Genomic DNA, 27,685 nt, shown 5'->3' with positions numbered 1-27,685 from the left:
GGGGCGCCGGGCGGCAGGTGAGCGGCTCGGGCCCGCAGGGGTCTGCGCGGGTGGGCGCCGGGAGGTTGCCGAGCCAGTCAGTGCCGAAAGGACCGTGAACTCTCCAGGGGCCAACGATCACCGGGTGCGGAACTCAGCGTTTCCGCCAGTTCCTGGGCTTACTCGAGTAAAAACAAACAAACAAACAATCAGCAGCAACAACAAAAATACTAACAGCAATGGGACCGTAATAAATCAACTCGGAGTGGGTGCAGGCGGTTCCGGGACAACCCACACTTAGTCTAGGATCCCGAAGATCCCTCATCCAGCTTTCCCCGGGGCAAGCGGTGAAGCGCTAAGTAAGGCTGATCACTGTCCTCAATCATCACCGAACCCGTGCACAGAACCCGTGGCCCCACGCTCTCCTACCCCCGCCAGCCCCAGACCAGTCTCACTGCCACTCCGCGCGCAGGAGGAACTGGCAGCCGCGGGCGTGAGGAAACCTGCTGCGGCTTCAAACTCCGTAGTGCGCAGGCGCGACACACAACGCGCAGGCGCCGCCTAGAAGTGACTTCTCCAAAAAGTGTCTTAGTTCCTGGTCACCTGAGCTCCGGGTGACGCGGCTGCGGTAGCTGCGGATACACGCCTTCCGCGGGTCCTGCCTGGCGACCCCGAACTCCTCCTGCTGTCTCTCCGCTCCGCCACCCCAAACCCGCCAAGGTCGTGTCCTTTTCCTCCTGTCCTTTCCCAGCGTTGGGCCGGACCGGGCCGAGCCGGGCCGCCCGGGCGCGGTCTTTAACCATGGCGTGCCTCTTCAAGAAGAAAACCGTGGATGGTGAGTTCCAGGCCGGGCTGAAGGGGCCCAGCTCTGCGTTTTCCCAGCGTCTTTCGGGGCCTGCCGGCCGGGATTCTGCCTACTGTCTGTCCCTGGAGGCGGGGCTGGATCAAGTGGTCCCACAGGTGACCGCCCTCGCTGCACCACTTCTCTGCCTCCCTCTTGCTTCTGACTCACCTCACCTTAGGCTCACCTAGGCAGTCTGATTGCTTCCCTATCCTCACACTTCCCCCACCCTCGGGTTTTCCTCAGCAGGATGCTGAGCGTTTCGAGAAGGCTAGCGGGGTGCTGCTGGCCCTTGAGTGTCAATAGATTTTGGAGAGCTGATGGATTTCTTGTTGGTTTCCTCTGCTTCGATGGTTGCTCTTCGGTTGGGAGACGTACTACTTGTAGGCATCCAGACAGGAAACTTGCAGCCTCGGAATGGGGAGGGGAGGGGATAACAGGCTCCAGTTAAGAAATGAAGTTGGGTCTGGGTCGGTTGCTTCTTTAAGAACACCCCATCAATAAAGAGATATGAAACAAATGCTTTTTTGATTGATCCCAGTAGAAAAATAAACCCAAGAGAAGGGCCCAGATTTAGTTTTCATAATGGATTTTTCTCCCTTATGATTATCATTTGCCAACTAAAATAAGAGATGGAGTATATATTGTCTTCATAGAAGTTTAACATGTAAAGATACTTGGCTTGTTTCCCACATGTAGATTAATATCATCTTGAGGGGAAAAAAGTGAATGTAAAAGAATGTACAAGTTTTATGGTGCTCATATGCGATGCCTGTAATGTGTTTATATAATACTTGATATTTTCATTGACTGCTACCAGCAATTAAATTCATTCAAGTTATTTAAAAATTGTGTTCCCCATTATATGTTTAGTCTAGGTTGTTGCTGGTTCAGCCAAAGAATCACTTCTTTGTAAGGGTCTAATTCTGCCACAAAAGGAGCAGTGGTAGCTAGACGGTGATTGGTACAAATAGGGTGCTCCGTCCAGACCTGAAAGTAACTCCTTCATTCCTTTGTGTTGACTATTCCAATGCCAGCAAAATTATTTTGGGGAGGATAACAAAGAAGTCATCTCTGCCCTGCTACTCTACTCTTCATTTCAACACATAATGCTACTTTACCTCTAATTTATCAGATGACTTAATACATTTTTCCTTAATCTGGGTGACTGAACATTTTTTTGATTTATTGACTTTTTATTAAGTACCATTTGCAATACCTGGAATAACTACCAACTTGGTATATAATATGATCAATGATGTGAAATGGATTTTATGTGTGCTTTTCATGAGAATGCTGCTTAATCTTTAATATGGCACTTTATTTTTTCAATGTTTTAGCTACCACTGTTGTGAGCTTCACTTATTTTACAGTACTCCAGGGAGTGGAGATGGGGGAACGATTTATTTTCTTTTTGCTTGAGTTTTATGTAGTTACAGGGTTTTTTGTTGTTTAGCTTTATGTAGTGAGAATTTACTAAATGGAGGAAAAATGGTTTAATCTCCCTTACTGTGATGTTACGATTAGAGTTAATTTTTTTTAACAATAAAAACCAAATATTCTAGTTTTAATTGCTTAATACCGTCAAATATTTTCAAAGACATAAATCTCAGTTCTGTGGTTCCTGGTGCCTTTGGAAATCTAGTGACTATTGTACTTGAAGTGTAGAGGGGAGAAAAGAAAGACAATGGGGATGTGCAATGAGTGTTTAACTGTATACTCATTTGCAGTTATTTCTTCCAAGAAATAATGTTTTTGCTGAATAGATTTATTTGTAAAAAAAAGTCCTAAGGACTCTTGCTAGGAACTATGCCACTAAATTAACCATATGTGCAATTTCCAAATGTAAATTTGGCCAGCAGGTACATTTACTATAAACTACCAAGATGCATACTTGATGTTTTCTTACATTATCATTTCCATTCCAATCATTTACTGACATCTTAATAAATAGATCTGTATTTTCATTATTTTGATGTAGAGCTTTACTTTTTTTACTCTCTGTTTTATTGAAAGGAAGGTTTTTTGTTTTGTCTAAAAGGTGACAGCATTCTTCTTGGTAATGAGGCTGTATATTATGAATATGAAATTTAATGTATTTTTATTTCTTTCAGATCCTTGGATTGATCATGAGCTCTTTTATTGTGTGCTGACTTTTAAATCTGTTCCAGCAGTAATGAAATTCTGATATATAAGGGAAATATGTACCTGCCTATAGATCTGGGAAATAATTGAATCTTTTTTTCTGTTTGGATTGGCTGGAAGAGTTATATACTGTATCATTAAAGACTACTGCACATGTAAATTAAAAAGGAAGACAACATTACAGCACTTATTACTATTCAGAGTTATGTTTAATTCATTTTTGACACAAAGATGAACAAGTCTCTGCAGTGTATACTTTGCTAAAGAAATTAATAAGAGGTATACCTCAAGAGAAGGGAAGAATCCTTTGGAATTTGAAATTACAATTGAGTACTACTTGTGTAAGGATATACATATATATATATATTATTATGTTTACCTACAGTGTTTATTTTCCCCCTTTGTAGACTAATAGTGACCTATTTAGGGAAGCTAATTATGAACCTGTAAATCAGGATCCCACTAGGACTTGTCATAAATGCACAACTAAACATGCCTTAAAAGTGAAGTTCTTTAAACACTATATAATTTTTGTCTGTTAACCTCGGTAGAGACAAATTTGACTAAACCAACACTGTGCTAACCATGATGCATGCAGTATCTTATTTCTCGTAAAACCTGCAAGTACTCATATAACATCCTTATAAAATGAGAAAAGCAAAGGACTAAGTCATGTGTTCAAGATCATACAGCTATTAAGTGTCAGAGCTAGGACCTCTTCCCTTTGAGTATTATTACTACTTTTTTCTTATTAGAGATTGATAATGAAACAGTTTAATTTTGCTCCTCTTAGCAAGCACATGAAATTCTCAACGTTTGGTAGATACCATGCAACGTTTACATTCTTTCTGGAACCAGACTTTTCTTTTGGAATTAGTGGTAGAACTTTACTTTGTAATGGTGGTGAAACTGGAAATAACCCACTCCTGACTCTCCCTGGACACAGCATTTCTTCGGAAGTATGACCAGTTTCTTTTTGCTTTTATCTAAACCTTTTGAAGGAGTAGTGATGTCATATCTCCACTTCTTTACTTAACAGAGTGCCTCCCTCACCTTATAGCAGTAGATGTTGCTTAGATCATCGGTAACTTCTAGATTGTAAAATCTAATGGCCATTATTAGTGATCATCTCTTGGGCCTGTGTTTTGCATTTGATCCTGATCATTAATTTATTCTCTGAAATTCCCTCTCTTAACTTCCAAGACATAACACTCTCTTAATTTTCCCCAAATTCCTCTGACCACTCCTTTCTTTCTCCTTTCCGTATTTTTTTTTTTTTTTAATTTTTCTTAAACCTACCCCTTATATGTTAGTGTTCTTCTTGGTTCCATCCTAGGCTACCACTGTTCTAACTGCATTCTCTCCCTGCATGATTTTTTTTACTCCTATTTTAATTATAACTTAAGTACTGATAGATCCCAAATCTGTGTCTCTAGATGTATTTTTGAGTTTCAGGCCAGATGTCCAACAATTCGCTGAGTATCTGTTTCTAGGTGTCTCACAATACCTCAAACTCAAGATCCCATACAGAACTCATCATCATATCCTCTTCCAGTGTCGACAGTGCTTGATGTTGCCCTCTACCATCAACTCATTACCAAGTCCTGCTGCTTTTGCTTCTTAAATATTGAACACATAGGATCTTCCTCTGTGTTCCTGCAACTCTTTGCTCTAATTCGGATCCTACTTACCTTGTACTTGACTATATCACCTTTTTGCTTTTCTTTCCTGTAGCTTCGTAGCCCTTAAATCCTTCATCCACAAAGTTGCGTGTGTAATTGAAACTAGAACCCAAATCTGACTATGTTACTCCTCAATGTAAACCCCTTTATGAAATCTCTGGCACCAACAGGATCCACTGTGAGTGTTTCAATAATGCATATATGGCTCTCCTTGAACTGACCCTTCCCTTTCTAGCCATCTCTCTGGACATTCTGGTGTCCAGCAGCACTGTTCCTCTGTTCATTGGTATCTACCGTACTCTTGCTCGCCCTGATGTATTTTTGCTTTTGATGCCCTTATGCCTAGAATTCCCTTTTCTCTTCCTCTAGCGAACCTGAACTATCCTAGGTTTGTTTCTTCTCAAAGTCTCTATTAAGTACCTCACTACTTGTGTTCCCCTTTTGTGGCATTTTTTTTCTGACTTGGATTCACTAGAACAATAATAGAGCCTCCTGTACTTTCAAAGTTGAATAATGCTTATTCTGAGTCTCTTCTACATTCCGTGTTTGTAAGGGGCTTCAGAGTCTTCAGCAGAAATGAAAATATATCTGCAAGAGTTTCTAATTTAGAGATTAAATCTCTAAAATAATATCATTTACTAACCAAAGTAGTATTTCCAACATCCAGGGCTTAGAAGAACCTGGACCCACACTTTACCACCCACTGTGAACTGTAGTGCAAGTTAGAGGTAACTTGAAGAACACTACAGAGAGAAGAGGAACAAAGCTTCTTGGCTTTTGCCTCATTGGGATGATATTTGCATATGCTAGTTGTCCAGAGTTCAGAAACTATGAGGTTTTGTCTAAGTTGGGATAAATCCCCTGTCAGTGTATCAGTTGTGATGCCACATTTCTGATGTTAAAAGGAAGTAAAATGGAGTATCTTTCAGAAACATTTTTTTTTCTCTATTCCGGAATAAAATACACCATTCTCCTGGTGGCACCTGCAGAATTCAGGTCTTTCCCAGGATGTCGTGTGTCCCTTTAGTGCTCCTTATTCTGGATATTTAAAAAACTCAAATTTTACTTTCTACTTAACCCCTCCATTCTTGACATACCATAGAAAAATAATTGAACGTGGGATTGAGGAACACGGTATACTCTTCTGAGCATTTTCTTAGAAAAACATTCTCCCTCCTTTTAGAACAGTTATTTCTGTAGGCAAAATATGTTCCTTCTGTATTTCTGCATCCCCAGCATGACACCAAAGACAGACATTTCCTTTCCGGCTACCATTTCATATCTTCAGGTCCATTGGCCTGTGAGGCTTTTCTTCCAGGACACATTCCTTCTCATTCTCTCATTTATCTAAGCTGAAAAATGCGGTTTGACAGTTTTCTGAACTGAAGTTTTATTGATGATGTTACTAAAGCTTTTGTCATTGAGGACCAAACGAGACTCAAAAGTCTGCTGACATGTGCCCATCTCAAAACCTTGTTTTAGTTCTTGAAAACACTGGCATTTTTATAATTATAAATTGTTTCAGATTAATTCCTCAGGGCTTGAGTGACTTTTGAGAGTTACTAGTAGGAGAAAAAAATTATTTTTGCTACCGCATATGCTACCATGGGTCTTGGCTTGACTCTCCCATTTTCTCTTCAGTGTTTTGCCTCTTCCAAGTCCTGCTGTTTCTCAGCTTAAACCTGGTTCTTAAGTTGGTTGGCTCCCTGACCATGTATAGGTAGAATAAAGCTGTTGGTATGAGCCCCCTTTTTTCTTTTTGATTTCTATAGTTTCCTTTTGTTTTCTTTTTACCATGCATTAGAACTGATTAGTTAAGCTGATAATATTTGTCCCTGAGTGTCAGATATACCGTTCCCAAAACCTGAGAAGCAAATTTGGTTTGCATATCAAATTCTAATTACTTTGTACCCACTCTCACTCTCATTTTCCTTCTGCATTTGAGTAAATCTTGTTCCTAGAACCAGAACTTTCTAGATAGTGACGTTTAATGTTTCTTTTTAATGCCTTAGCTTTTGAGTTTGTAATATTTTTGCAATTTTTTTTTTCTCTTCATCAACCCAAGATGAAACATCCTCACATAGCCAGGACCTCTTTTCACTTTACTGTTCATTGGCAAGCTCCATCATGCCTAGTTAGCTGAATTCGCACTCACTCTGGGCTTTTCTTACAGCCATAGCACAATTAGGGTTTGTCCAGTGCTGTTTCCAGTGTCACAGTGCTCCCTGTTCCCACTGATACTAGCTGTTACAGAGCTTGTAGGTGAAGTCTAAAGTAGAAGCTACCTCTTCCCTGGAGATCTTGATACCTTGAAACTAGTCAATGGAGATTATAAAGTAGGATATGGGAACATTTTGTTTCTATCTCAATTCATATAATGATTAGGTTTAGAGGAACTGATAGGCAATAAAATCGCATAGATAAAAATGTATTTTCTCAAATTAAATACATTTAATAGTAGGAAATCTGGCTTATTAAATTAAAAAGTCTGTTATGACCTTATAGTGAAAAACACAACATTCAGTATAGAGGCTACTTGTCTGGTAGATCAGCTTGAATCCTGCTGACTGGTGGTGATTTGTGTACTGTTCCCGCATTCCTGAGGCATTCATCCTGAACTGCCTTACAAACTTGAGATAGCCCCCCATTTTCCCCCAAAAGAAAGGCACTTTAAATAGTGCTACTCACAAATTAATCAATGTCCATATTTATACTTGATAAATACTTTTTGCTTTTATCCTCAAATGTACAAATTATATCTAAACTAATAATAGGGAGGACAGGCATGATTCAAGTTGGGGCTTGCCCTCAAACCCCAAGCAGAGAATTCTGGTGAGCTAGACTGGACCATATGGGAGACCTTTTTTGTTTTGTTTTTATTTTTTATTTTTTGACTTTTTATTTTTTGTAAGCAGGTAAACCGTATTGACTCAGAACCAAACAAGGCAGAAACAGCTTGTGTCTCTTAAGTCAAAGACTTAAGTCTATGATCTTATCACTCTGCTGTAGACCTGTGTATTTCCTTCAGTAAGAAGAACCTGAAAGACTTGAGACAGGCTTTTAATGCTCAGAGTGGAGCTGGCCTGGGTGGCCTTTTCTAAAAGTGTTGTGCTGGGCATGGGCGAAGAGAGGGTGTTGGATGAATCAAGCCTCCAGACCCTTTTTATCTCACTGAATGGTAAGAGAGAGAATATGCTATATCATATCCATGTACCTTTGGCATTTTCACAGTGTGAAGTTTTCTATTACCACCTATTGTGATGTCTTTGCAGCAAACCACAAGGTAGATGAAGTCCTAGAGAATGAAAAATTCAGTGTACACCCTTATCTGCCTGAAGAAAGAAGCAGAGGATAGACAGGAGTCAAGCACTCTGTCTCTCCTAGGTGGCAGCAGTACCCCGTACATGTTTCTGTCATGATCTTGCCTCACATTGAAAAATGGGGACGGTAGAAAGTTATAAGGGAAATAGCCTATTATTTCAATGCTCCACATTTCCATTGTAGAAAGCTAGCTATCATATTTCAGATTTTACTGTTGTTAAATTATCTTTTTTGACAACTGATTTTGTTTTACATTTTAAAGACGTGTTAAATATGCCTGTAAGAGGAATCCTTTCACATTTCAATGTATGTGTTTGTACTCCCATAGATCGCTACTAAGTATGATGTATTGGGATGGTATTTGCATGAAGAAAGGTGGGACTACAAACAAGCATGTATTCGCTTCTCTAAAGAGATTGTAATCTTGGGATGAAATCATACCTACTAAGAAATAAATCTAGTGGATAATAAACGTGGCTGTAAAAACATGAAAATTGTCTCAGACCGTTTTCATATTATTCCTTCTGAATTATCTAGAAGACCAAATTATTAAACATGGATTTAATATAGCGATTGTTTTTAAAAAAGAAGAGTAATTTGTTAGTTTTATAGTATATTTCTATTGTCTCATATGAAAATATGTTTTACTGTCTTTCCATAATATGTTTTAAAGTGTTGTGATTATGTTTTAGTATGTAACATTAGCCGCTCTGAGTTTATAGCTTAGAACTGTTTAAATATTAATAGGCCTATTAACAACTATGAGGCTGTGGAATATGCGGTAGTTAATTTTCTTTATTTTTCTTTTATAATATACAGTGACTGTTATGGTACATATAGTTACATTAAATTGAGAAAAGTGAAATCAAACTATTTTAATTAAATTCCATGTTTTGTTGAATTCGCATGTAATCATACTTGTTTTTCCATAAAGATGGCTATACCTAGCCTCGATGATTCTCAGATACCTACTGGGTGTTCAGCAATTCAGTTCAGTTCTGACAGTAATTATCTAGAGTTAGGGCAGACCCTATAAGTGAAAGACAGTCCCGCAAGACTGCCCTACTTCAGATGCCACTTGGAAGTCCTAGGTTGCCACCAGTACTTCTGACTGACCAGGTTTTCCTACAACTTCATCTTCAGGTCTGATAATTCACTAGGACAACTCTTAGAACTCATCAGAGTGCTTCATTTACTGTTACTGGTTTATTTTAAAGTGTACAACCAGGAATAGCCAATTGGAAGCGATCCATAGGTCAAGGGTCGAGGGTGGAGGACAGAGCTTCCATGCCCTCTCTGGGTATGCCATCTTCCTAGCATATCAATGTGTTCACCAACTCGAGATTCTCTGAATCTCTTAGTTAAGGTTTTTTTATAACCTAATCTCAAGCACCCACCTCTGCTGACATGTGGGGGTGGGGTTAAAATGTCTCTCACTCTTTAGTCAACTGTTTGATCTTTCTGGTGACCAACCTTTCTGAGGCTATCAGCTGCCCTCCCACACCTACCCCATATACTCAGATATGGTGCACAGGAGCTTGTTGTGAATAACAAAAGACATTCCTATCATTCAAGAAATTTCAAGGGTTTTAGGCCCTCTGTGCCAGGAACCCAGGACAAAGACCAAATTTATATGTTTAATTATATCACCCTCGTAATGAAAAAAATGTATATAGATAGAATTTTAGATCTTAACTTTCAGCAGTTGCTGTGCACCTGTGACAATTATCTGGCCACAATTTAACTTCTCAGTATAGTGGCTTGTCTTTCTGAGCAGCACTGTTGTAGCTTGTATAAGACCATCATCATGACTGGGCGCAGTGGCTCATGCCTGTAATCCCAGCACTTTGGAAGGCCGAGGCGGGTGGATCACCTGAGCCAGGAGTTCAAGACCAGCCTGGCCAACATGGTGAAACCCTGTCTCTACTAAAAATACAAAAATTAGCCAGGCATGGTGGCACATACCTGTAATCCCAGATACTTGGGAAGCTGAGGCAGGAGAATCACTTGAACCTGAGAGGCGAACCAAGATGGCGCCATTGTACTCCAGTCTGGGTGACATGAGTGAAACTCCGTCTCAAAACAAAACAAACCATCTGATACTGCCAATTCATCTTATACTAGTTGAGTTTAGGGAGTCCTTAGTACACAAAGGAGTTGTACTCCAGAAATTCATTTATTATTTGAGTTTAAAATTTAGAGCACATTTTCTATGGAAACAGTGGGGTAAGTGGTAAATGTTTTTTATATCAGTCCATTGGCTTTGACAAAATAGGGAACTAAGTCCAAAAGAAGATCAGGTGTGTTTGAGTGTTGCGGATGAAGAGGTTCATGATTCCACTGAAAGATAGGGAAATGAGAGTATGTTTGTTATTTGGGGTCAGTCTATAGATGTCTGAGGAAAGGTGTGTATTATGGACTGAATTGTCCCCTCTGCCCCCTACAATTCATATGACAAAGCTCTGACCACTCGTGACTATATTTGGGGATAGTGCCCTTAAGGGTGTAATCGGGGTTAAATAAAGTAAAAAAAAATTGACATCTAGTAAATCTAAAGGTTTTTTTTTTTTTTTTGGAGACGGAGTTTCGCTCTTGTTGCCCAGGCTAGAGTGCTGGAATACAGTGGCATGATCTCGGCTCAACGCAGCCACCTCCCAGATTCAAGCTATTCTTCTACCACAGCCTCCCGAGTAGCTGGGATTACAGGCATGCGCCACCACACCCAGTTAATTTTGTACTTTTAGTAGAGATGGCTTTTCTCCTTTTTGGTTAGGCTGGTCTCGAACTCCTGACCTTAGGTGATCCACCCGCCTCCACCTCCCAAAGTGCTGGGATTACATGCGTGAGCCACCGTGCCCAGCCAATATAAGATTTTTAAAAATCATGATCTGTGAATCTGATATTTTAAATGTTATTGAAAATTTTACAACCCATAAGTTTAGGTTTCTTTTGTGATTCTCCTAGATGTAATAAAGGAACAGAATCGAGAGTTGCGAGGTACACAGAGGGCTATAATCAGAGATCGAGCAGCTTTAGAGAAACAAGAGAAACAGCTGGTAAGTAGAACATTATATTTCAGTTTCACTTTGCAAACAAATTTGGAAATGACTGTAGGAATAATTAGCTAACTAGGAAAAAGGCACATGGCAGGTGGCAAGTGATTTACTTAACTAAGAAATGGCAGTTAATAATTTTTGTGTCTTCTGCTTACCTTTGTTTATTGTGTCATTCTGCTGACTTTTATTGGGATTCTGTGTATTCTGTTGATTATAGAATCAAATTATTCTTCAGTTTGTGAGAGTCATGAGTAGGAAGAAATATTGCTCAAGGCAGAACCACCTTCTTAGTTAACAGCAAGATAAAATAGTCATGGAAAACAAAGGAAGGTTATTTAAAAAATTACATTAACTCAGAGGAGTCTTGCTTGATATTTTAAAGATCATTGTGTCTTTGACAATGAATGTACTTTTATAATAGACTGATCTGCTTCATTTTTAAATATTCTTTATGGTATGTTTTTATGTGTATGTTGCCTCAAATCTTTAAAAAATAGCTTTATTGAGGGATAATTGACATGCAATAAACTGTACATATTTCAGGTGTACAATTTGATAGGTTTTGACATATGTATAAACTCATGAAACCATTATTACAGTCAAGGTAATGAGCATACCCATCTTTCCTAAAAGTTTCCTTATGCCTCTGGAAATCCCTCCTACCCGTCCCTGCCTGTCTCCCTTTTTCCTGGTGAAGCAAATACTGATCTGTCACTGTAGATTAGTTTTCATTTCTAGAATTTATGTAAATGGAATCATAGAATATCAACTCCTTTTTATGGCATCTTTCAGCGAATTATTTTGAGGTTAATCAGTGCTGTTTCATGCATTAGTGTTCATTACTTTTTGTTACTGAGTATTATTCAGTTGTCTGGATATTTCACAATTTGTTCATCTGTTTAGCAGCCAGTGGACGTTTGGGTTGTTTCCAGGTATTGGTTGTTTGAATAAAGTTGCTTTAAACATTCAATCAAAGTTTTTGTGAACATGGTTTTCATTTTTCTTATGTGTATTCCTGAGAGTGAGATTGCGGGGTCATAGGGTAAATGTGTGTTTAACTGCTAAAAAATTAAAATTAAAGTGCTGAAAAATTTGCAGAGTGCCCGTAATGTTTTCTCTTCCCATTAGTAATGTATGAAAGTTACAGTTGTTTCCCATACTTGGAGTTGACAGTCTTTAATTTTAGCCATTTTAGTGGATGTATAGTAGATTGCCATTTTAAATTTCATTTTCTTAATCACTAGTGCTGTTGAACATCTTTTTATATATCTGTTTACCATTTACTTATCTTTTTTGCCAGAGTGTCTATTCACATATTTTACCTATTTTTTCATCAAATTGTTTTCTTACTTAGTTACAATAGATTTTTATATATTGTGGAAACAAATGCTTTATCAAGTATATGTTGTGAAAATATTCTTTCCAAGTTCTTAACCTTGTCCTTCATTTTCCTAAGTGTCTTTTGAGGAATGAAAGGGTTTTTTTGACTTATTTTGATCAAGTAAAATTTTTTATTCTTTTATTCTTTTTTTCAATGTTGGAGTTTCTTACAAATGTCAGTTGGGTCAAATTTGTGATAGTGTTTTCTAAGTCTTCTGTATCATTGCAGATCTTCTGTCTACTTGTCACAATCAGAGTGTATGCATAAGAGTGGAGTTGTTAATATTTCTCATCCTTTTTTCTATAATTAGTACTTTTAGTGTGCGACTTACTTTTAGTGTACTAGCTCTGAGTGCCTAACCCAAAGTCAGTAATATTTTCTCCTATGTTTTCTTCTAGAAATACTACCGTTTTAGTTCTTACATTTAAAACTGTGAACCATATTGAATTAAGTTTCAGTATGGTGTCAGGTAAGGGTGGAGGTTCACTTTTTGCATATGGAAGGTCAGTTGTTTCAACATAATTATTGCTGACACTTTCCCTTGTCATCTTTGTGGAAAATCAGGTGTCCAAATGTAGGCATCTTTCTGGGCTCTATTCCATTGATTTATATGACTGTTTTTAAGCTAATACCACATTATTTTTGTTAATAAAGGTTTAAAGTAAGTCTAAAAGTTAGCATTAATTTTTCCACTTCACACTTCTTTTTTCATAATTGTTTTGGCTGTTTTAGGTGCTTTGCATTTCTATAGGAACTGTAGAATACAGATCAGTTTCTACAAAAAAGATCAGATTTTGATTGGGATTATGTTGAATATGTACATATTAACATTGTGTCAGAAGACATATTAACATAATGTTAATTAACATTAACAGAAGACATATTAACATTATGTCTTCTGACCTATGAAGGTATTACATCTCTCCATTATTTAGATCCCTATTTATTTAGATCTTCAATTTTCCTCGGCAGTGTTTTGTACTTGTTGAAATGGTTGTGTGGTTTTCTTTTTTAGTCTGTCAATACAGTGAATTACTTTGATTATCAAAAGTTGAATCAACCTTTTGTTCCAGGCACACACCTCACTTGTTAATGACATATTTTTTTAATATATTTTCAGTTTGCTGAAATTTTAAGAATATCTGCATCTGTGTTCACAAAATATACTGATTTGTAGTTTTTTGTGTGTGTGTACTGTAGGAAGCAGTGCAGTGTTTTTATTTGATTTTGATATCAGGGTAATAATGCTGGCCTAGTAATGCTGGCCTCATAGCATGAGTTGGCAAGGTACTCTTTTCTTTACTGGAAGAGTTTGTATAGTTCTTCCTTAAATGTGTGATAGGATTCATCAGTAAAGTCATATGTGAATGAAGATTTTCTTTGTAGGTAGATTATTAAACTACAAATTCTTTTTTAAAATAGATATACAGTGGATTAGGTCATCTGTCTTATTGAATGATCTTGGTGGCTTTAGTCTGTCAAGTAACTTGTCCATTTCTATTAAAGTTTAAAATATACCGATATGTTGTTTATAATATTCCCTTACTATCCTTTAACTTAATCTTTAGGATAAGAAGTGATACCCTTCTTTGCTTTCTCAGTATTTGTAACTGTGTTCTCTCCCTCTCTCTGTCTGTCTCTTTCTCAGTTTTCTTCGTCATCAGCCTGGTTAGTAGTTAATCAATTTGATTGATCTATTAAAAACACACACATATACACACAAAACAGCTTTTGCTTTTTGGTTTCGTTGATTTTCTGTATGGATTTTTGTGTGTGTGTGTGATGGAGTCTCATTTTGTCATGGGTCTGGAGTGCAGTGGCGCCATCTCAACTCACTGCAACCTCTGCCTCCCGGGTTCAAGTGATTCTTCTGCCTCAGCCTCCCAAGTAGCTGGGACTACAGGCGAGTGCCACCACGCCCAGCTAATTTTTGTATTTTTAGTTGAGACGAGGTTTCACCATGTTGGCCAGGATGGTCTCGATCTCTTGACCTTATTATCCACCCGCCTCAGCCTCCCAAAGTGCTGAGATTACAGGCATGAGCCACCGTGCCTGGCCAGATTTTTCTTTCCTAGTTTGTATATTTATTTTCTTGTTTATCTTATTTCCTTACTTTGTGTTTCATTTGTACTTCCTTTTTCTATGTTATGTTGAAGCTTATGAAGTATTCGTTTTTTTCAAATGCAAACTTCAATGCTGTAAACTCTTCTAAGAGCAATTTTAACTGCAGCTCACTTATTTTTATGTTGCATTTTCACTTAAGTTCAAAATACTATTTCCTCTGTGCTTTTTTTCTTTAACCCATGACTTATTTAGAACGATTATTTTTAAATTTCCACTTATTTGTGATTTTCTTTTCATATTTTTCTTACGAATTTTGAGTTTCATTGTAGTTAACATACTTTGTGTGATTCCAGTCCTTTAAAATTTATTGAGCCCTGTTTTCTGATGTAGAATATGGAATACTTTGGTGATTGTTTAGTGACACTTGTAAAGAATGTATATTCTGCTGTCAATGTTGGAGTTTCCTACAAATGTCAGTGAGGTCAAATTGGTGATGGTGTTTTTTAAGCCTTCTGTATCACTGCAGATTTTCTGTCTACTTTTAGCAATTAGACTTTATGCTTAAGAGTGGAGTTGCTGATATTTCTCATGCTAATTATGCATTTGTCTATTTCTCCGTTCAGTTCTGTCCATTGTGTTTTATATATTTTGAATCACTTTTATTAGGTACATATACATTTAAGATTGCCCTGGTATCTTTATGTATTGATTCCCTTATATCATTAGAAATACCCCTTTCTCTTTCTGGTAGTATTCCTCATTCTCAATTTTATTTCATCTCTATTCATATAGCCACTCTAGACTGGCAGGTTTTGATAAGTACGTTTATAGCGTATATTTTTCTCTCCTTTCACTTGACTTTGTTTTTGTATAAGGTGGTGTCTTCAGATAGCATATAGTTGGGTTTGCTTTCTTATCTAATCCGACAGTCGGTCTTATAATTGAGGTATAAAATGGACTATTTCATTTAATGTAATTATATTATTAGTTTTAGATCTATCACCTTGCCCTTTGTTGCTCTGTCCCACCAACTGTTTCCTTGGATGTTTGTTCTTTTTCTCTTACCTTCCTTTGGATAGTCTTTTTTTTTTAATTTTCTTCTGAGCTCTACATGTGCACTGTTGTGTACACTTGCTTTGTATTCATGGATGAAGATACTAGTTCTGTCCGTTCCATGTAAACATGTAGGCTGAGTTTCCTTCTTAGATTACTCTTTTGCTGTATGACTTTATAATAGCTCCTTCCCCTCTTCATGATCGGGGAGAAAGGGTCTGTTATGTATATTAGATCTGTTCTTCTGAAATAAATTATTGAGGACTACCCCTTAATGATTTTATTTTATTTTGTTTGTTTCTTCTCTTAGGAATTAGAAATTAAGAAAATGGCCAAGATTGGTAATAAGGACGCTTGCAGAGTTTTAGCCAAACAACTCGTGCATCTACGGAAACAGAAGACGAGAACTTTTGCTGTAAGTTCAAAAGTTACTTCTATGTCTACACAGACAAAAGTGATGAATTCCCAAATGAAGATGGCTGGAGCAATGTCTACCACAGCAAAAGTAAGTGGGAGCTTTTATATTCATAGATTTATAATTTTATAAATGATATTTAAATATCAATATTGAAAGCAGATTTAAAAGCACCTTCTGGTATATATGTGGTACAAAATGTGTGTAATTTTTAGTAAAATGAGTTATAATACTAGATAATCCAGGTAATTACTCCTAGATTCTTTATTGATATGTTTTAATACAAAATTTATTGTTTGAGGACAATCTATTTCTTTTTTTTTTTTGAGATGGAGTCTTGCTCTGTCACACAGGCTAGAGTGCAGTAGCAAGATTTCGGCTCCCTGAAGCCTCCGCCTCCTGGGTTAAAGAGATTCTCCTGCCTCAGCCTCCTGAGTAGCTGGGATTACAGGCATGCACCACCAGCACACCTGGGTAATTTTTGTATTTTTAGTAGAGATGAGGTTTCACATGTTGGCCAGGCTGGTCTCGAACTCCTGACCTCCGATGATTCGCCTGCCTCAGCCTCCCAAAGTGCTGGGATTACAGACATGAGCCACTGCGCCTGGCCAACAATCCCATTTTCTAAAGATCACATGTAGCTTCTGATTTTATAAAATGGACTTTTAAAAGTATTTACTTTTTTCCCCTCTAATTGTCAGATGATTTTTGACCTAATCTCATTGTATGTTCTGACTACCTTTGAGTGATAATTTCCTCTTGATTCATTTTTATGAATGTGTCAGAAGGTCACAGGAATAGTAAGAAAGATTTATCAGAATGTTTGTCTAGAGCTGATGTTTAACTTACTGCATACACACACAAACACATTTTTCTATATCTATAATCAGTGTTTTTACTGTAGAGTTTAAAGGACTCTGAATCTTTCAGTCATTTAATAAATAAAGCACTCCTTGATACTGTTAGTAATCAAAAGAGGCTAAGACAGAAGCTCTACTTTCACAAATTTTATAGTTCAGTTGGGGGAGCTTAAGATATGTCTCTAGGAACCTACCCACTATATATCAGTCGTGCTAAGCTTTATGAATTGCACAGACCTTTGAATAGGGTGATCTAAAAGACATTGCATAAGACAAAGGTTTTAAGAATATCATTAGAGGTTAGATGTACAGAAGAGGGATTATGAATATGAAGTGCAAAAGAAAAAAAAAAGCTTCAGAGAAAAGTACAAGCTTTATGTTAGGGAAATGGTATACATGGGCAGTTTTTTGTTATTCATAGTAGTTATGTCCCATGAAGTCGGGAACACTGAAATAGTGCATATTGAACCATTGCTCCCAGGGGAAATACTGAGTTATATTTCTGTGAGCCTTTGCCCACAACATTTTTTCATCCCCTAATCTGTACCTAACTAACCTTGCATTTCTGTTTAAAGATGCCATATTTAATATATAGTTGATTTGCTCATATTGAGCTCATGACTAATGGGACTATATCTCATTCCAGAACAAAGCTTATCTAACATATATTTTCTCCATAAAGCTCATCATGTCCTTCTTTCACTTAGGAACACTGGGCAGCATGTTAATACAATGTTTGGGGATCATTTTTTATCAGTGAAATCACCAAAAAAAGTACAAAAGTGAGAAAAATGTGACACTAAATAAACTGTGGAAAGGACACTTAATTTGCAGTAAGAAGGCAGAACATCAACTTGTTTGACCTCAGCTGGAAATGTGCATGTTGGGTAACTCAGATGTTTTGCTGCTTTGTAAATGTCCACAGATAAGCATTAAAACACTGCAGGTATTCATTTGAGGTTACAAATACATTTTAATGAGTAGGTAAATTCTCAAATATGGAATCCACAAGTAAGGAGTATTAACTGTAGTTGCGTTTTAGACAGCAGAGCACATGAAAGTCGAATGCTGTACAAACTTACAGTTAGAAGGAATAAATTCAATCTTTGATAGCAGAGTAGGGAGATTATAGTTAACAAAAATATATTTTCCTCGGGTGGTGGACACCCTAAACACTCTGACTAGATCACTATGCATTATATGTGTGTAACGAAATTTTATATGTGCCCAATACATTTGTGCAAATAAAGAGTAGAGTGCATCCATTTTGTGAAGTCCAAAAAGTACAGTGACACATTATAATCTTTAAAAAGAGAAAGTTTCAAGCCTCAAGCCGGGCATGGTGGCTCATGCCTGTAATCTCAGCACTTTGGGAGGTCAAGGCAGGCAGATCACTTGAGGCCAGGAGTTCAAGACCAGTCTGGCCAACATGGCAAAACCCCACCTCTACTAAAAATACAAAAATTAGCTGGGCATGGTGGTGGGCATCTGTAATCCCAGCTACTTGGGAGGCTGAGGCAGGAGAATTGCAGAAACCTGAGAGGCAAAGGTTGCAATGAGCCGAGATCACGCCGCTGCACTCCAGCCTGGGTGACAGAGAGAGACTCTGTCTCAAATAAAAAAGAAGAGAGAGAGAACGTTTCAGGATACATTTTGTTTCTCAGTTACCTTATTCTTTTTGATTGTCTGATTTTTGAGACAGTCTTGCTCTGTTGCCAGGCTGGAATGCAATGGTGCAATCTTGACTCACAGCAACCTCTGCCTCCCAGGTTCTAGCGATTTTCCTGCCACAGCCTCCCGAGTAGCTGGCATTGTGGGTGTGAGCCACCATGCCTCACTAATTTTTGTGTATTTAGTAGAGATGGGTTTTTACCGTGTTGGCTAGGCTAGTCTCAAACTCCTGGCCTCAAGTGGCAAGAGAAAACATAGCACGTTTAAGGAATAAAAGATGTGTCTAGAGGGCAGTAGTGCAAAGTTTAATCCATGTTAGGGCTCATAGGCAAATTATGGAATTTGACTTTTAGCACTTAAAAGCACTGGAAAGCCACTAGAGAGTTAAGTGTGTTGGGGGTGGGGAGGGATGAGGGGAATGCAGTATCCTTCTTGGAAAGAATACTTTGACTACAGTATTGCATACAGTTGAGAAAGGACTGTTTGCTTCATATCTTTGAAATCAACGTGTTTTCTATTGTATGGTTTCTTTTAATATACTGAATTAGCTATATAATGCATGCATATATGTTTATCATGCATATATTATGCATCATATATATAAAAATGCAGTCATGTCTGCCTTAACATTCTGAAAAATTCATCTTAGGCAATTTCATCATTATGCAAACATTTTGGAGTATACTTACATAAACCTAGGTGATATAGCCTACTACGCATCTAGGCTACGTGGTATAGCTTGTTGGTCCTAGGCTACACTGTACTGAATTTTGTAGGCAGTTGTAACATAATGGTTTAAGTATCTGTGTATCTAAAGATAGCTAAACATAAGAAAGGTATAGTAAAAATGGAGTATTATGATCTTATGGGGCCACTGTCGTATATGCTGTGGATCATTAACCAAAATGTAAGCACATGACACATGATTGTAAATAAATTTTGGTGATGCTAGAGAACATTAATCTCTTAATGAAATGAGTTGTGAATGTATAATGTAAGAGAATTGTTTTCACATAGTTTTTCAAAACTCACATTTTTATATTTTTTAAACTGCATTTTAAATGTGTTAATAGATTAAGTATGTATGCTAGTATATCTTCTAATCTTTTTAAATTTAGACATTAAAAATGTTAATGAAAGTTTTTATAAAAATTAAATTTAAAAATTTATTGACATTACCTACTTGCCACATAAACAGGTAAATTTAATTTTCCTATTTGAATAGCAAAGGATTTTATGCTGATAATGTTTTTTATTACATAATTTCTTGCCTGCTGTTCAGATGAGGTTTTCCACACTGGTCTTTATTATATAGATATTAAGCAGATGGTTTCCAAATGACTATTTCATTTTTTTCTGGAATATTTACCACTGTATGTTTGATTACGGTAGGATGGCTATCTTTTAAAAGCCTGTCTATATTTGATGTGTTCCCTTTTGACTTATTTCATAGTAAAATTTTCAGAATTATGAAAGTAACATGAATCTTGTAAATACATTTAAAGACAATGCAGGCAGTTAACAAGAAGATGGATCCACAAAAGACATTACAAACAATGCAGAATTTCCAGAAGGAAAACATGAAAATGGAAATGACTGAAGAAATGAGTAAGTTTAATAAGAGATAATGAAATGTATAGTTTTCTTATCTTTGAATTAGACATTGATTTACTTTAAGTCTCATATTCTCATTCACGAAGGTAGAAATGATGAAACCAAAAATGACAGGCTCAAAATTCTATTTATATTTAACTGAGGGAAAGGTATAAAATATGTTATGCCATATCTCTATTACATGTTGGCTTTAGCAATTTTACTTTATCGATTAGTATACAGAAACCAACTTGTGAGGTAAATAATTCTTCATGATATAAGTCAGGCAGTTTCAGAGTTATGTTGACTCTTTGGTACTATAGAAGATTTGCCTGTATTGGGGTAGAGGTCATGGAGCTCTTTTTTGTTGTTGTTGTTTTTTCTCATTTTTTTCCCTCCCACAAGAGTCTTCTAATATTTAGTTTTTGTCTTTTTGAATATAAACTAATTGCATGTTATGGTGGAAATACAGAGAATACAGAGACAGAGCATATAAAAATCACAGCACTCAGATGTAGTTACTGTTAATGTTGTACATTTATTTTCTGTTTTTCTCTCATAATCTTGATCTACAAAAGTGAAGTCACCTTACATGTACAATTATGAATATCTTGCTTTTTAAAAACATTGTAGTATAACATAAGCATATACTTGTGACCTTGACATTAAATCTTCTCTGAAATCTTTTTAAAAAATAGCTTTAATATCATTTAACATCAGTATACCCTAGTTTATCAAACCATCCTTGTGTTGGTCAGTAAGATTGTTGTAAAATTTTTAACGTGTTTGATAATCCTTTTAAAATATGTTTAAGCATTATCTTTGACTGAATTTCTGAAATCTCCTTAGAATATTAGCTTTTATAAGGCTCTCGGTTCGTGCTACCAATTCTTTCCAGAAAGACTACACTGATTTTTATTTCTCCAATAATGAATGAATGATCCTTCATAGCACCCTGATCAACATTAGATCATTATTTATATTATGTTAAAAACTGGCATCATTGTTTTGAAAGTATGTTTTCTAAATGTTTTACAACTATAAAACATGAAAAATAGAAAAAATAAATGTTTTACAACTGTGTGGGGATCTACCAGTTTAGCTTTGCTTATCTGCTAGTATTTTAGTTTAACAGCATTTAATAACATTTAGTGTATAAAATAGTATCTAATTAAGTTACCAGGGTTAATAAACTCATTATTATTCTAGTATTCTATTTCAGGATATCTGTTTTTATTCTCGGTTGTAATAATATTGCCTGCTTATCTTTGACAGCTCCAAAAGTTCTGTAGTTTTTACTTCAGGCCTTTAGTTTGAAAACTATGAGTTTTTTCAGGTTGTTGAAACATCATCAATCATATTTTAATGACTGAGAGAACTGTTTATTATATCAACTGTTATTTATATAATGATCATAGTATTTAACATGTGCTTTCCAATGCCAGTGATGGCAATCTTTACCAGAGAAATTAACTTTTCCATTAAGCTATAATGAAAAGAATCAATAACCCTTACTTAATCAGATATCTATACCTACTGCAGTTGTTCTCATTTGTATTTTAATACATTGCAAATTAGTCTGTAGTATAATAGTAGTTATTGATGGTTACTCATTTTTTTTTAATAACCTAGTAAAATACCCTAACAATATTTTCATCCCAAAATAAATTCAAGGTGTAAATCAATATGTCTTTTTCCAGTTGGAATTTATATTCTGCCATGTTCCTCCAAAGCTTGTTCACATTTAAGTTAAGACACAAGATCTTTGGGAAATCTTATAGTATACCTGTGATGAACATTATTACACTTTTTCTGAAAGCGTTCTTTTTTAGTCTGATTACACCTCTCTCATCTTTTTCTATCTACTTCATTCATTTTTCTTTTTTTCTGCGACCACTTCTTTACTTAGGCCCTTATAAACTCCGCATGACCTGGACTTATAAACTCCGCATGACCTGGACTTCACATCTCCCGTATTACTTTGCTAAGTTACATCTGAGTAACATACGGCTGAATTATTTTTTTCCAGGATCTTACCTCTGAGCATATTGATTAAATTCCTTCAGGGGTTTTCTGCTTACTACAAGATAAAATCCCCAAATTTTAAATAAAAAACACGAAGGAAGTATTTCGGTTATGAAACATCTTCAGTTTATACCCTAGATGACTGCCTCCCTTACGTGACATTTTCCAGGGAGTCATGGTGCATAAACCCATAGATTATAGGTTTGTTACTAGAGCAGTCCTAAACCAGGACACCCTGGTACAAGCACTCCATAGACAAGGACTCTGGTAGTAAACATTAAGCCTGTTTGTCAGGAGCCACAGTTTCCAACATGATTACAAGGAAGTCAGACTAGGTTACCTGTCTTTCTTCTTCTGGGGACATTCCCCAGATACCAGGAGAGGAACAATTTTAGGCTAACTGCTGTAATTTTTTTTTTCTCCCAGACATTTTCCATTTATGTACCTTAAAAGAACAACCACATAGAAGAACTTATTCTTTCTCGCTTGTGTCCCTGTTGCCTCACCATAGCTTTGCCCAGGCCATTCCATTTCCGTGTCTCTGTGTGGTTAACCCTGTGTGTCCTTGCCAGAGTACTTCACATGTTACTTCCTCCCAGTTGGATGTAATCTCCTTCTCTGAAACTTTGAAATCATTTATCTTTTCTCTTACCACAATCTGTTGAATTTTTTTTCTTTTATACTCAAGTGTCAACTACCCGAGGTCTTTATTTTTCTCCGTCTATACACCCATTGTATTTGTATTGCATTTCAGGCACTAGGTGTCCAGTTTCAAAGATAAAAAAGACACAATCTCAATCCATCAAAAATTGTTTCCCCACAACTCAACATGATGCATTCTATACAGAGTGCTTTCAGTAAATATTTTGGGGAGGGAAGAGAGGTAGGAAAGGTTGTAGCAGTAATAATCCTGTTAAATCGGACATCATTCTTTAGGCAAATTTATTAAAATACTGGACCTTAGATTTCTTTAGAATGTTCTACATGTATCTTGAATGTAAATTTAAGAGGTATAAAAATATGATTATAGATATAAAAAGAGTAAATTGTTTTCCAGATATTAACAGGATATTTTATTCTTGCATATTCTTCCTCTACCAGCTTAATGGATACAATTTGTGAAATAATATTTAAAAATCTTAAACATGTAGGTGTGACTATCACATGGTTTTTGTCTATTAGATGTAATTTTTTAAAAAACAGAGTAGACTTGTTTACTATGGAATAATTTGTGTTGAAATGAACATTATTCCAGATTTAATGGTTCAAATATGTATTTATCAATGTACTTCACTGACATTTTGAAGGATTTTTTTAATTCACTGAATTTGCTTTCTGTATTATACAAAATAGTTGAGCTAGACTGTAAATATGTAAATCTAACCTGAAATTTGTTTGAAAGTAAATGCTTTGCTCCTTCTCTCTTATCCCCCAGTCAATGACACACTTGATGACATCTTTGACGGTTCTGATGATGAAGAAGAAAGCCAGGATATTGTGAATCAAGTTCTTGATGAAATTGGAATTGAAATTTCTGGAAAGGTATGAACATCTTTTCTTAGTTGGAAATAGTTTCTACCTACCACCTTTGTCACTTAATTGTTTTGTTTTTATTATTAGGTACATGTTTTTTATTTCTGTTTCAAAAGTAAATTAAAGAGACCTCTTTACAGCACATCCTGTTATGTCCTAGTCCAAATGTTTGCTAATGCACATTTTTGTTTTTCTTTGTTTAATATAGATGGCCAAAGCTCCATCAGCTGCTCAAAGCTTGCCATCTGCCTCTACTTCAAAGGCTACAATCTCAGATGAAGAGATTGAACGGCAACTCAAGGCTTTAGGAGTAGATTAGTCAAAAAATGTCATAATATTTTGCTTACTTATAATTATGTAGTATAAACCAAGCACAGTGCAGATTTCTTTTACAAAACACATGTATTTTGCGGAAAAAAAAAAAAATGGAGACTATGAGTGAACAGTTGTTTCCTAACCCGTGGCTATTTTGAATCTTTTGCCAAAGAATGACAATGATGCAAAAATGGGAACAGTTTGGATTTTAATTAGAACTATTTAGGAGTGATGATGTGTAAAAACTTGACTTCTCTTTTGCATGGCACAGAGAAATTATATTCCTTACTTGATGTCAGTTTATGTTCTAAATCTTTTTCACTGAATATAAAAATCTTGTTAAATGCCGTTAGGCACCAACTTCAAGAGGGTTGTAAAAATATTAAAAGTGTATCATTAATTCTGTATCTGTTGCTTGTCTTTTGTAAGTGATTATGTGTTATGACCATAGGCAGTTACAGCTGCCAAATTATTTTTAAATGGTCAGAAAGAAGAGTGCTATTTAAACGTCTGTCTTAAACAAAAACTGTCATAGCTTTTCTTTTTCTTTTTCCGTTGGGAGAACATTCTAGTTGATAAGGTTATTACCTTTCAAAATGTGCTTGGCACCTGCCTTAAATAGCACAGATCTATTGTGCACATCTTTAAATTGTTTCAGCTGGCAGAAAAGAATGACATTTAAAACCGAAAGCAAGGCCTCAATACAAAGATTATCCTGGCTCTTTTCTATCTCTGTGGGCCTCACTGAAATATGTACCCTTATTTTAGACACTCCTCTCTTAAAACAGACCAGGTTGTCCTGGTCTCAGAAGAAACCTATGATAACTTGTCCCTTTGATGCCATTACTGTGCATTGAATATAATTAGTAAAAATAGACAATGAATAAATAACACTTTATAGTAAGTAAACAATATATTTTGGCCATCTAAAAAGTGAGGATTATAATTATATGAATTATAATTTAAACTGTTTAATTTTGTTGAACGTGTATATTGAATCTTCTAAATTGAAGCCATTATTCTCAATTAAGTACTACATCTATGACAATGCTTGACCTACATTTTTAAAATAAAAATTAACTTTTTTGGATAAATAAACCACAATTTTACCAGAAATTACTGTCTAAATGTGTATTAGCAGTATTTTTTAAGGTGAAATTGCCATGGTATCTAATGAATGTGTAGACAGAGAGAGAAAATGAAGGAGTGCCAGACTAGTTAGAATAGAAGTTAGGATTAGGTTAGTTTTGAAAAATGATGTTGTAATATATGGGTTCTAACACATCCTACCATGAAAACTGGAGGAGATATGTGTAACCTGGTCAATTTAGGATGGTGGACATTTTGGGCTAATACTGACAAAATACATCTTAAGACTACTATACATGTGACACGGATTGCTAGAAGGAACGAAAAACTAAACTGTATAGTTTATATTCCATAAACCATTTTATAATGTTCAAAGATTAGGTTTTGTTATTGATAGTATTAAATACACAGTTTCTCTTAACAGTGATGGGTCAAAACATTTTACTGGATTATGGAATGTTTACCCGAACATGTTTTGATTCTTGGATGTACATAATAACGCCATCTAACTTATTTACTTTCTTGTTTACATGTGGGAGCTTTTGTTTTTAAAAATTATTTTGTTAAAAAAATCTCAATAAAGATATATTATTGTTGTCCTTTTCTTACCTTTTTTGCTCTTTTTGGTTGCTGCTAAAATTAAAAATTTTATTCTTATTTAGTAATTTTTCAAAAGAATGATCTTTATTATTTTCCCAGAAGTACAATTAGATAAACTCTGCTACTTACATTTAAAAAAAAAAAGCAAAAAACAAACAAGCAAAAAAAAAATTTTTTAAGAAATAATTGGTACAAGACTAATGTTTGTGAATGTAATAAGCCTAAGATTTGGTGGTTTCACATTAATAATTTTTTCCCAATATTCCCAGGGATTGAACATTTTTAAGTTTTATTTTTGAACATGTAAGTCCTGGTGACTTATTTCATTTCAGTCAAACATGGATACCACAAAAGAATTTGTACATAAAAGACAGAGAGGTCATCTGATTTGGCTACATTTATAAAGTGTTGTGGTGGCAGTTTTCACAATCACTGTCACTATAAATTTGTAATGTTACCCTATCCTTTGCTAAAAAGAAAACAGTTACTTTTGAGCCCTTAAGGAATAAGAAATAAGGATTCTTATAGATTGAACTTAATGAAAATACTGTTGTTTTTTTTTTTTAACCTGCTTTTTCTAACTTTTCTTTAGGCACGTAAAAAAATTTAACAATTGTAGTCAAACAAGAGGTTGCCATAGAAGGAATAGAAGAGTATCTCTGTTACTGAAAAGGATACAGCCCAAAGCCACATTTTGTTACCAAATGAAAAAGTTATTTATGGGGGAAATTTCAGAGTACCAGAGAAGTAGAATGTGATATGAAAATGTCAATACTAATGATAACACCTGTTAGAAAACATAAAATGACCATCTGTCAGATGATTATGTTGCACACACTGTACTGTGTGCTCTAAGGGGACTATCTGGTTATTGCAAGAGCTAATGGAAAGGGGCTCAAGACTGTGACCCTGTGGAACAGAGAGAGGAGGCTGTCAGCCTATGGGCTTTATGTTGTTTGACTTGCACAGTGATGTATATTTTAGTATTTGCGTTTGAATGTCTTTAGGAAAAACCTGGTACTCTCTTTTTGGCCAAAATGCATTTCCTACCGTCCTAGGTGCCATACTTCTCACCTGATCTCTGTGGGCCTACTTGAAATATGTACTCTTATTTTAGACACTCCTCTGTTAAAACAGACCAGGTTTTCCTGGTCTCACAAGAGACCTGTGATGACTTGTCCCTTTGATGCCATTACTGTGCATGAAAAGCTGTTGGCAACTTCAGAAACACAGATCAACCTTCCAATTTCCTCTCTGTAGAAGCTGAGGATTCAAAACCATTCTAAGCTTAGTTGTTTTAGTGGTCAATTGGATTGGTGTTGCCATAGAGGAAGCCTGAAGATTGTGAAACCAGATTTCAGGTGCCCTAGTGTTGCAACACCACATTCCCCCAACAATTTGAAAATACACACACCCCCCACCCCAACCATCCCCAAACACTGAAACTATTTCTTTGACTGGACAAATCCTTTCCACCTTTAGAGATGGAAAGGTAAACTGTATAAATGAGTTTATCAGCCACCTTTACTAGGTAAAGTTGAATGTACCAAACTAGTAGAAATGACAAACATCTTTCTTCCATTTTAATGGACAACTCTACTGAATTCCTGAAGACTTAAAGAGCTCACAAATATATAAGAGGGAAAGACTATGGTTAAAGTCAGCCTTTGTCATTTATTCCCCAAAGGATGAACATATCAGTCTACACAGTGAATTGTATGTCATTTGTTTAATTGAGGTTTAGCATTCTAAATGGCATTAACCATTTTCTGTTGTTCTGAAGATTAATCAAAATATATTAAAGTATTATTTTAATGTAGTTAGAAAGTAGTCTCAAAACAATACAAATGAGTTTTGTATAATACAAAACAATACAAATGAGTTACTGGTATTTACTGGTTGGGAAGGCCTCAGGAAACTTACAATCATGATGGAAGGTACCTCTTTGCTGAGCGGCAGGAGAGCGAATGAGAGCCCATCTAAGGGGAAAGCCCCTTATAAGACCATCAGATCTCATGAGAACTAACTATTTTAAGAACAGGATGTGGGAAATCTCCCCCGT

At 36.1% G+C, this 27,685-nt stretch overlaps 1 protein-coding gene across 2 annotated transcripts; it reads left to right on the top strand.

Annotated features, from left to right (window-relative positions):
* On the top strand, positions 1–25,628 carry CHMP2B (charged multivesicular body protein 2B). Of its 2 annotated transcripts, XM_033211593.1 has the most exons (7): positions 1–814; positions 7,563–7,825; positions 10,933–11,024; positions 15,833–16,027; positions 19,974–20,076; positions 23,522–23,628; positions 23,828–25,626. In XM_033211593.1, the coding sequence occupies exons 2-7, from the start codon at positions 7,711–7,713 to the stop codon at positions 23,936–23,938; spliced, it is 723 nt and encodes a 240-aa protein (XP_033067484.1). In that variant the 5' UTR covers positions 1–814; positions 7,563–7,710; the 3' UTR covers positions 23,939–25,626. The 2 variants fall into 2 exon arrangements, with proteins under 2 accessions (XP_033067484.1, XP_033067485.1); XM_033211594.1 differs by lacking the exon at positions 7,563–7,825 and having other exon boundaries at positions 599–814; positions 23,828–25,628.
* Positions 25,629–27,685: the final 2,057 nt, after the last annotated feature.

The sequence above is a fragment of the Trachypithecus francoisi genome, unplaced genomic scaffold (genome assembly GCF_009764315.1).
Source record: "Trachypithecus francoisi isolate TF-2019V2 unplaced genomic scaffold, Tfra_2.0 Lachesis_group0, whole genome shotgun sequence".
Lineage (NCBI taxonomy): Eukaryota > Metazoa > Chordata > Mammalia > Primates > Cercopithecidae > Trachypithecus > Trachypithecus francoisi.
Note: the sequence above shows the minus strand (reverse complement) of the source record. Positions and strands in the feature narration are given on the sequence as shown.

Coding starts and splice junctions, on each gene's coding strand:
- CHMP2B (XM_033211593.1), top strand. CDS start 7,711: ATGCTCAGAGTGGAGCTGGCCTGGGTGGCCTTTTCTAAAAGTGTTGTG. Junction 16,028..19,973: donor CAATGTCTACCACAGCAAAA/GTAAGTGGGAGC, acceptor ATACATTTAAAG/ACAATGCAGGCAGTTAACAA. Junction 23,629..23,827: donor GAATTGAAATTTCTGGAAAG/GTATGAACATCT, acceptor TGTTTAATATAG/ATGGCCAAAGCTCCATCAGC.